This window comes from Giraffa tippelskirchi, chromosome 2 (assembly GCF_054371585.1).
Source record: "Giraffa tippelskirchi isolate mGirTip1 chromosome 2, T2T-mGirTip1v1.2.pri, whole genome shotgun sequence".
NCBI classification, from domain to species: Eukaryota; Metazoa; Chordata; class Mammalia; order Artiodactyla; family Giraffidae; genus Giraffa; species Giraffa tippelskirchi.
In genome coordinates, this window is record NC_137276.1 from 152,464,778 (window position 1) to 152,475,801 (window position 11,024).

Genomic DNA, 11,024 nt, shown 5'->3' on the forward strand with positions numbered 1-11,024 from the left:
GTGAATATATCATTGAGCAAGAAACAAACTGAGAATAGAGAGACTTCCAACCAGAAGTGGTTAGGAAGCTTGACCCTCAGTGGTTACAACTCAGTTTATAAAGCATGAATGAGTAAGTACACTGTTTTCTATTATGATTGGTTACTAGAAACTTACATTCTTTGTCACTGCATAAGCTTGTAGTGTTTATACACTAAGTCCCCTACATACAAATGAATTCCGTTCCGAGAGTGCCCAATTTGTTAAGTTCAACAAAGTTAACTTAGGTACCCAACTAACACAATTGGCTATACAGTACTATACTATAATAGGCCTATAATACTTTTCACACAAATAATACATAATAATAGTACACAAACAATACATTAAAATACAGACACAAAGGAGACATTTTAAATCTTACAGTACAGTATCTTGAAAAGTACAGTAGTACAGTACAAGAGCTGGCATCCAGTGGCATGCTCATATCTTTGAAAGTTCACAACTTAAAGGTTTGTATGGAGGGGACTTACTGTAACTGATGTTAGCTAGGAAGCTGTAAGGTCACATTCATATGAAGAAAGCTTAAAGTCAATGTCAAAGTTGGCATCTTAGAGAAATCAGAACAGTTTTAAATTTTGCTTATATGACTATGAGTGTTTGGTCTAGGGCTATTTGGTCAGAGGGTATACATTATATACACACTGAGAAGAGAATTTGTTACCCAGAAGCTAACACTGAGGAAATCACTAGCGACACAGATAAACAGGTGAAAAATATGAAAGAGACATATGGTAGGCAGAATAATGGTCACCTAGAATATCAGATCACCTTACCTGCCTCCTAAGAAAACTGTATGCAGGTCAAAAAACAACAGTTAGAACTGGACATGGGATAACAGACTGTTTCAATATTGGGAAAGGAGTACATCAAGGCTGTATATTGTCACCCTGTTGATTTAACTTATATGCAGAGTACATCATGTGAAATGCCAGGCTAGATGAATCACAAGCTAGAATCAAGATTGCTGGGAGAAATATCAATAACCTCAGATATGCAGATGATACCACCCTTGTGGCAGAAAGCAAAAAGGAACTAAAGAGCCCCTTGATGAAGGTGAAAGAGGAAGTGAAAAAGCTGGCTTAAAACTCAACATTCAAAAAATTAAGATCATGACATCTGGTCCCATCATTTCATGGCAAATACATGGGGGAAAAGTGGAAACAGTGACAGATTTCATTTTATTGGGCTCCAAAATCACTACAAATGGTGGCTGCAGCCATGAAATTAAGATGCTTGCTCCTTGGAAGGAAAGATATGAGAAACTTAGACAACGAATATTAAGAAGAGGAGACATCACTTTGCCAACAAAAGTCCATCTAGTCAAAACTATAGTTTTTCCAGTACTCATATATGGGTGTGAGAGTTGGTCTGGAAAGAAGGTTGAGCACTGAAGAATTGATGCTTTCAAATTGTGGTGCTGGAGAAGACTCTTAAGAGTCCCTTGGACTGCAAGGAGATCAAACCAGTCAATCCTAAAGAAAATCAATCCTGAATACTCATTGGAAGGACTGATGCTGAAGCTGAAGTTCCAATACTTTGGCCATGTGATGCAAAGAGCTGACTCATTGGAAAAGACCTTGATGCTGGGAAAGATTGAGGGCAGGAGAAGAAGAGGGTGACAGAGGATGAGATGGTTGGATGGCATTATCGACTCAATGGACATGAATCTGAGCAAACTCCAGGAGACAGTGAAGGACAGGGAAGCCTGGAGTGTTTCCATGGGGTCGCAAAGAGTCGGACATGACTGAGCAACTGAACAACAACAAGAGATGTCCATATCTCAATCTCTAAAATTTACCAATATGTTTAGGTCACATGGAAAAGATGGAATTATGGTTGCTAATCAACTGACCATGACATGAGAAAATTAGCTTAGATTATCCAGGTGGACACAATTTATTCACAAAGTTTCATAAAAGTGGAAAAGCATTAGAATGAAAGAAGTGACTCAGGGTTGCTGGTTCTAAAGACAGAGAAATAGGACCTTGAACCAAGAATGCAGGTAGCCTCTAAAATCTGGAAAAGACAAGAAAATGGATTTGCTCCTATAGCCTCCAGAAGGAATGCGGTCACACCAAAACATTGATTTTAGCCCAGTGAGACAAATTTCAGACTTCTGGTTTATAGAACTGTAAAATAACAAACAGAGGGTTTTTTTAAGCCAGTAAATTTGTGATTTGTCACAAAAACTACAGGAAACTAATAAAAGAGTTTAAGAGGCATGTTGAGATAGAAGGAATTATCCAACATATGTCTAATAAGAGAGAATAGAAAAAATACAATGTCTTTTAATAACTGAGAACTTTTCAGAATTAAAGAGATGAATCTACAGACTGAGAGATCACACCAAGATCTGAAGATAGTAAATATCAGATAATCCACAACCACACATGTTGTAGTGAAACATCTGAGAGAGAAGCCTTAAACCTCAAGCAAGGACAATGACAAGACAACCGGAACTCTGCTTCCAGGGAGGTTACAAATGTCAGTGGTCAGCTAATCCTATCAGTATTCAAAGTTAGACTCTAGGTGTGGCCTGTGCTCTTTTAGTCTCGGAATTCTTGGGTCCTGGTACAGGCTCACACGAGAATTTAGACAAAGAAGATGGACAGAAGTTGGTTCCACAGGGAGAGACTCTCCTTCTACCTTGTTCTCAGTCTTCTGCTTTCAGGTAAGAAATGGGCAACACAGGAAAAGAAGCAAGGACCCTCTCTGGGAGAACACCTAAGGTGTGCTTTCAAATTTCCAACTTCTAGAAATTATCTAAGATGAGCATAGTTATTTCATAACTATGTTACTATAATATCCAAATAGGCTCTCCTTCTCTGAAAGATAGAAGATCCCCTTCTGTTGACATGCTACATAAGACTCTTCTACTTTTTTTTTCATGAACCACCTCCAGTTGTTTTCTCTACCATTTAGCCTCCATGACCATCCATCTTTCTATGCACAGGTGTAATTCTTTCTCTCTATAGCTCTGAAACCTACCTCATTGCAGCAAAGGGCTCACTTTCAGCCATAACTTCCCCACTAGTTACTGCATCCAAGTGCTCTAGGTTAGATAAGATGTCAGAGAGCAGCAAGTGGAGAGTAAAGCTACAGTTTGCTTTACTGGTATACTGGAGTTAACATGGCATACTGGAAAGAACATGGGATTTAGCGCCAGAAGGTCTGGGTTTGAATCTTGGTCCCTCACTTGGCTACCTGTGTAAACTTGGGCAAACTGCTTGACTTCTCAGAGCTCCCATTTTCTCATCTGTAAAATAGGGCCACTTTGAAGCATTGTGAGGATTCAATGAGAGAGACCACACAGTGCCCGGCATTTGATAGGTGCCAATAAATGGCATTTTACCCCCTTAGGTTGTCATGTGACTTTTGGATAAGGGGGAGGTGTAGGAAGACAAAAGTATAGTTTCTAACTGATAGGGGCTTGAGAAGATTTAATGAGGAGAGGACTGAACAAGAGGTGCTTTAGAGGCCAGTGCAGAGAAGAAACACAAATTGTACACCTAGTCTAGGCAGTAAAAAACATGATAAATGTTCCTCTGGCCACTCACAGTGATTGACAAATGAATATTCATTGCTCACAGAATGATCCAAGGGTTTGCCTGGAGAGCACTGTCACTCAGGGAAAAGATAAGGCTTGATGTTCTCATCACAGAGGTCACCAACCATCTTTCTCATTCCAGCCTGTTACCTCTCTAATACATTTGCACGGGTAGAAAATTAGAATCTTTATTAGTCAGAAGAAAGGGAAAGGCAATACCTCAAAAGCTCAAACTAGAAGGCTGATATAGGGTTGAGTGGCAAAATAGGGAGAAGGAAGGTTGGGGTGATTAAGGTGAAACAGATGCGTTCTCTTTGGGGCCCCGGAAATGTAATTCTCTCTGATGGCTATCGCTGCCCCAGGACTCAGTTTGCATAAAGATTTGGGCATGCTTTGCATGGAGAAAGAAACATTAGCAAGGAGCTCAGAGCCCTAATTCAGCTCACCACAGTAGTTTCTATCATTTGCCTTCCAGCCCAACCCTTCTTTCTTCACCTTGTAGGAAGTGCCCAGCACCTGGATCATGGTGATCCTTTTCTCCTATGCTCCATCTCATTCCTGGGGGTATATGCTACAGCAGTATTAGACAAACCTGGGCTTAGATCAAGTCCAGTTTCTGCCTCTTATGATCTGTTTGACCACAGAAATTTGCTTCCTCTTATTGCAAGTCAGTTAATTCATTTATTATATGAGGATAAAAATAGTTTCTACCTGATAGGGGCTTGGGAGGATTAAATAAGGTAATCCATTTAAGGGGCTTGAACTATATCTGACACACTGTCAATGCTCAATAAATGTTAGATATCATTAATATTGACTTCCCTGGTGGCTTAGATGGTAAAGCGTCTGCCTACAATGGGGGAAACCCAGGTTCAATCCCTGGGTCGGGAAGATCTCCTGGGGAAGGAAATGGCAACCCACTCCAGTATTCTTGCCTGGAAAATCCCATGGACAGAGGAACCTGGTAGGCTGCAGTCCATGGGGTTGCAAAGAGTCGGACATGACTGAGCAACTTCACTATCATTAATATCACAGGCTACTCCCAAGCTCCTGACCTGGGACCCTCTCCTATAGGGAACATAAGTGTTCTCCCTTAATTCTCACACATTCTATGTTGACTACAGGAAAAGGCAGTACTTTCACCATCAACTGCACAGGGTTTGGCCAGAATGGGATGTATACCACTGCTCTGGATTCAGTGTTTGAGAGAAAGGCCTTCCGTCCAGTCATCAACTTCAGCATCCCCACCATAGTCAACATCTCCTTCACTGTGTCTGCCATCCTAGATGTGGTGAGTACTGACTCTCTAGCCCTCCTTAGTACCTTAACCTTTTCCCAGCTCCCAGCAAGGCAAACCCTCAAACCCTTAACCACATACTGAAGCTTCCTCCATCATTGCTATAAGCATGTGCCCTGTGGGGATCCCAAAGAAGTTCTATCCAGTTCAGCAGGATTAGGTATAACCATACATGGAAGATTCTTGTCACCCACTGACTCTCTTCCCTGGCTGTACACCAATGTCCAGGCTCTGCTTCAGAAGTTCTGACTGGATGGAACATGGGCATCAGAATTTTTTAAACTTCTCAAGTAATTCAAAGATAGAGCCAGGGTTGAGAAGCACTACTCTAATCCAGTCCTGCCATGAACTCTTCTGCCCATAGCCTAACACATGTTTTGATCAAGATTCTGTCCTTGACCTGTAATGTTGGACTTGACCACAGCACAGCTTTTACACACCTTGGGGCTTGATAAACAAAAATGAGCAATGGGTGGGATGCACAGACTTTGTACCACCAACATGCTGGAAACAGGAAATTCTTTTGACAGGATGAACAGTTACAGCTCTTGTCATCATTTCTGTGGCTGGAAATGGTAAGACCAACACTGTTTATTCTCTCCCTATATTTACAGTCAGAATACATTTTAAACAAAGATTATGACCCTTTATGTACCCCAAAACATAACGTTGAAACATATGAGAGAGAAACTTAAAAAATCTACAAGCATGGTGAAAGGGATCAACAAACTGCTTTCAAAAATCAAGTCAAAAAAGAATAAACATATAGTGATTTTTAAGAAACTTGATTTAATAAACATATCAAACTTTGTACAATGATCATGCATAATCTTTTTGACACAAATGGAATATTCCCCTAAACTGACCATATTTTTGGCCACCAAGAAGGAAAGCAAAAATTATCTAGACCACAATCTCTGACTATAATACAAAATACAAAGAGTAGCCCCCTTCCCCCAAATCTTATTTCTTAGGAATTTAAAATTATATATCTAAAATATGTTGGACTAAAGAGAAAATAAACAACTAAGTAGAAATTAGAATGAAGAGGATTACATATGAAAGTCTATTAAATGTAGCCAAAGTATTGGGTCGGCCAAAAAGTTCATTCACATTTTTCCGTAAGACGTGAGAGCCAATCCAATATAACTTTGGAAAATTTTACGGAAAATTTCTACCTTAAGTTCTTTAATTAGAAAATGAGGGGGAAAATGAAAGTAAATGACTTCAATTTCCAACTTGAAAAGACTGGCTGAAGGGAAGGAGAGAGGAGTGGAAGAATAGTCATGATCACTTAATCTTGCTCTCAAAGTGTGGTTCCCAGATGGGGAGCACTGGCTGACTGCACCACCTGGAAGCTTAGAAATGCACTTGATCTAGGACCCCTCCCAGTGAGACTAACAATCCCAGCATGTCCAAGACTGAGGAATTCTCAGAAAATGTAATTTTGCTAAATCCAAGTCTCCAGCAAACCAGGATGAATTAGTCACCCTACCTACTGAATCAGAATCTGCATTTCAACACAGTCCCCAGGTATTTCATATGCACAGTGAGGTATGAGAAGTGCTGGTCTAGTGTAAATTTTTATTTAATGTACATATAGCCCTTTGTTCCGGCTGTGGTTCCACAGACTGCAGCTGCTGATATTGTAAATGCCCTGAGAATAGACAAGTCCCTCAGGCCTCAGAATTGGATAATCCTTGAAAACAGTTTCCAGAGAAGGTCACCAACTTTGGAAAGGAGAATTTGGAAAGGTCATCCCAGAGACAAGGCAGGATGGTGCCTTGCAGCTGCCAAGGAGAGGAAGGCCACCAAATCTCTTGGCTTCATAGAACCCAAGGACTTGTTCAAGGTGTCCTTGCAGTAGAAACTGATTAAAGGGGCCTAGAAGACAGTTAAAACTACCCTGGAGACTAATACGTAATACCTAAAAACAGCATTACAGTCCACAAAATCCTTTCACATGCCTAATTTCATTCAACCCCACTACCCCTCCTTAATTCACACAAGGCAATTCTATCTCAGAGAGGCTGAGCCACTGAACTTTCAACTCTGAATCTCAACCTTTCTGCAGAAAGGACAGGATTTCTCTGATCACCAGTAATTTCCCACAGAAGTGAGAAAGCAGAGGGATCAAAGTTTATGAAGAAATGGACATAAGGAACTTCAATTCTATCTGCAATTCTTATTTCTTGAAAAAAAGCCAAAGTATATTTATCAGAATACTGACTCCACAGAGTTGGGTGTTAGATACACTGATGTTTGTTACATTATTTTATATACTTTTCTATGTGTTTGAAATACTTTATAGTTTCTTTTTTAAAGAAAAATGTTAAAGGCAGAGAAAATAACCCTGATTCCTATCAGGCTCTCACCTCTCCTCCATCTGGGCTCTAGGTCTGGGACAACCCATTTATCAGTTGGAACCCAGAGGAGTGCGAGGGCATCTCAAAGATCAGTGTGGCAACCAGGAACCTGTGGCTCCCAGACATTTTCATCACTGAATTGTGCGTATTAAGGACTGGGAAAGCCCTGCCTTCTGGCAACAATGGTGCACAATCTACCAAAGGCCACTATAAGTGGTCTTACATGGCTGAGAAAAGAGCAGATGGGTGAGAAGAAAAAACATTGCTCCTGCCTCCCACCTCATTTCTCTTACAGCATGGATGTGGATAAGACACCAAAAGGCCTCAAGGCATTCATAAATAATGAAGGTCGCATCAGGTATAAGAAACCCATGAAGGTGGTGAGCATCTGTAATCTGAACATCTTCTACTTCCCCTTTGACCAGCAGAACTGCACCCTCACCTTCAGCTCATTTCTCTACACAGGTGAGCTGAAGTAGAGTCTTAGGGATAGGAGTGAATAAGAGCAACCAATAAAGCAACAGAAAATAATGTAAGAAAAAATTATGAATAAATGGTGACAGATGGGCTTCCCTGGTGGCTCAGCAGTAATGCAGGAACTGCAGGAGACACAGGTTCAATCCATGGGTCAGAAAGATCCCCTGGAGAAGGGCATGGCAACCCACTCCAGTATTCTTGCCTGGAGAATCTCATGGGCAGAGGAGCCTAGCAGGCTACAGTCCATAGGGTCACAAAGAGTAGGACACGACTGAAGCGACTTAGCATGCACAGTGACCAAGGGCAGCAAAGATTAAGTCTGTTTGGATGTTTAAATATTATCCATAAAATATTTCCTAGAGAGTTAGGAAAATATTGTGCATTCCCATTCCCAGCTCCTAGCAAATTTCCTGACATATGGTAGGCACTCAAAAATATTTGTTGAGGGACTTCCCTGGTGGTTCAGTGGTTAAGAATCTGTCTGCCAATGTAGGGGACATAGGTTCAATTCCTGGTTGGGGAACTAAGATCCTACATGCCCTGGAGCAACTAAGCCCACATGCCACAACTAGGACCCAATGCAGCCAAATTAATAAATATTTTTTATAAAGAACTTTAAAAAAATTGTTGAATGAAAGGATGGGAAAAGAGTACAGTTGAGTCAACAGGAGACTATCTTTGGAAAATTATTTGGCTCTTCCTTTCAGTGGAGTACATATCGCTGGGCATGGAGAAAGAAGTGTGGGAAATAGCAGACACATCCCAGGACATCATTCAGACCCATGGAGAATGGGAGCTCCTGGGCATCAACAAGGCCACCCCAAAGAAGTCTGTGGGCACCAACCTGTATGATCAGATCATCTTCTATGTGAGCTCAGAGGCCTTTGCTTTTTCCTTCCTTATTGCTTGTAGAGCTGCCTACAATCTCCACCAAATGGATATCTCCCAAGTTTCGGGGTTTCTCAGTCTTACCACTTCTGCCAGAGACCAAAACACTCTCTTCTTGCTGCCCAGCCACACACTCCTTCCTAAAGCTCATGGCTCTAATCTAACTCTCCCTTGGCAAGTTCTACACCAAATTTTGAAGCTGTCTGCACAGCTCCGGATACCAGAGTGATAACAGACCAATGAGAAAGGCAGAGACAGAAACAGTCACTACTGTTCCAGGCAGCCTCTGAATCCCATATTCACTTTCCTTCCTCTTCTTCTCACCAGGTGGCCATCAGGCGCAGACCCGAACTCTACATTATGAATCTCCTGGTGCCCAGTAGCTTTCTGGTCACCATTGATGCCCTCAGCTTCTATCTGCCAGCAGGAAGCGAGAACCGTGCCCCATTCAAGATAACTCTTCTGCTGGGCTACAATGTCTTCCTGCTCATGATGAATGACTTACTCCCTGCCAGTGGCACCCCCCTCATCAGTATGGCCCCTCCAGCTCTTGAGAAGAGAAGGGTGGGAGGGACTGGCTAAACAGGCTCAGGGAAGGGAGATATACTGGGCAAAAGAGGCTGTGCTTCCCAGGGTGGGATTGGAAGAGAAGAACAAAGTCCTGGCTGGTGCCTCTGGCCCTCAGGCAGGCCCAACTTCCCTCCAGGTGTCTATTTTGCCCTGTGTCTGTCCCTGATGGTGCTCAGCCTGCTGGAGACCATCTTCATCTCCTACCTGCTGCACCTGGCCACCACCCAGCCCCCATCTATGCCTCGCTGGCTCCATTTCCTGCTTCTACACTGCACCAGCCCAAAGACATGCTGCCCCACTGTGCCCCAGAAGGGAAATACGGGCCTTGACCACCTTCCTGGTGAGGGAACTCAGCACTGCCCAGGCTTCCTCTTCCATCACCTCGGCTCTTCTGCTCCTACCTCCTTCCCTGCTCCCACAATTCCCCAGTTGACCCTGGTGGACCATGGCTGAGTCTCTGTCTCTCCATAGGTGTGAAGGAGTCCATGGAGTTGGTGGAGAAGTTGCCAGGTTCCAGAGAGACAGAGCTAAATGGGTGCCCTGGGTCCACAAGGGCCCAGCAGGAAGACAAGGCTCAAAAGCAGCACTTGGTCAGCCTGTGGGTACAGTTCAGCCACATGATGGACACCTTGCTCTTCTGCCTCTACCTGCTCTTCTTGGCCACCTCCATTGTCACAGTCACCATCCTCTGGAACACCTAGGCATGACATCTGTCTGCTCCTGCACATCCAGCTGAGTTGCTCTGGCCTCCAGGGGTCAGCCAGGTCATTGTGCTTGTTGAATACTGACTGTTATGACCCCAAAGATGATAAAGTTTCCTGCTACATTCCATGCATCTCAATCCAGCCCTGCCAGTCAGTCTCAACCCAATTACAATTACAACAAGAAGAACAATTCCTCCGTTCCTGCTTCCCTCAGCCCTCCCATGAGATTCTGGGCTTCCCTTTATATCTTCTGCACAGCAGTTCTACCTCCTCTGCCTGCTTATCTGGCCCCAATAAATCATTTTGCAGACAACTCTTGCTCTTTGTCATGTTTTGGGATAAAAAGTTAACTATCCAGGACTGATAGTTTCAAAATATCGTCTGTGTATCCCTCTGCCTGTGATAAAGCTTTGATGACAATTCAATGTGACAAATGTCCTGTACTAGAAGTTTTAATTTTCTTAGATACTTTAAAAGATGTATTTCTTACTCATGTGTGTGGTAAGTCGCTTCAGTCATGTCCGACTCTTTGCAACCCCATGGACTGTAGCCTACCAGGTTCCTCTGCCTATGGGATTCTCCAGGCAAGAATACTGGAGTGAGTTGCCATGCCCTCCTCCAAGGGATATTCCCAACCCAAAGATCAAACCCAGGTCTCCCTCACTGCAGGCGGATTCTTTATGGACTGAGCCACCAGGGAAGCCCAAGAATACTGGAGTAGGTAGCCTATCCCTTCTCCAGGGGGATCTTCCTGACCCAGGAATTGAACTGGGGTCTCCTGCATTGCAGGCAGATTCTTTGCCAGCTGAGCTACCAAGGAAGCCCTTCTTACTCATAGATAGAAACTTTTATTCATCTTTTTCATTTTCTTGCACTAACTTCAATTTAATACTCTCCTAATTTATTTTGTTTTATTTTATTCTTTAATTTTCTAAGTTGAATTCTCAGTTAAAATATTCTCAGTCTTCCTATAAATTTTACTCTGACAGTTTGAGCTGCATCCTATAGGTTTTAGAATGAAATGTTCTCCTCTTTATTAGCTCCTGGACAGTTCATAACTTGAGTTTTTATTTCCTCCTTGATCTAAAACCTACTTAGGAAAGTGTTTCTTATATCCATGGATAAGTGGGTTT

The 11,024-nt window shown here is 42.6% G+C and overlaps 1 protein-coding gene across 2 annotated transcripts; it reads left to right on the plus strand.

Moving 5' to 3' along the window:
* Window positions 1-2,646: 2,646 nt before the first annotated feature.
* On the plus strand, window positions 2,647-9,888 carry LOC145538716 (5-hydroxytryptamine receptor 3E-like). Of its 2 annotated transcripts, XM_081571246.1 has the most exons (9): window positions 2,647-2,713; window positions 4,714-4,880; window positions 5,417-5,461; window positions 7,284-7,393; window positions 7,548-7,717; window positions 8,437-8,597; window positions 8,945-9,149; window positions 9,324-9,551; window positions 9,659-9,888. In XM_081571246.1, the coding sequence occupies exons 1-9, from the start codon at window positions 2,647-2,649 to the stop codon at window positions 9,886-9,888; spliced, it is 1,383 nt and encodes a 460-aa protein (XP_081427372.1). The 2 variants fall into 2 exon arrangements, with proteins under 2 accessions (XP_081427372.1, XP_081427373.1); XM_081571247.1 differs by lacking the exon at window positions 5,417-5,461.
* Window positions 9,889-11,024: the final 1,136 nt, after the last annotated feature.

Coding starts and splice junctions, on each gene's coding strand:
- LOC145538716 (XM_081571246.1), top strand. CDS start 2,647: ATGGACAGAAGTTGGTTCCACAGGGAGAGACTCTCCTTCTACCTTGTT. Junction 7,718..8,436: donor CAGCTCATTTCTCTACACAG/GTGAGCTGAAGT, acceptor TCTTCCTTTCAG/TGGAGTACATATCGCTGGGC. Junction 8,598..8,944: donor ATGATCAGATCATCTTCTAT/GTGAGCTCAGAG, acceptor TCTTCTCACCAG/GTGGCCATCAGGCGCAGACC.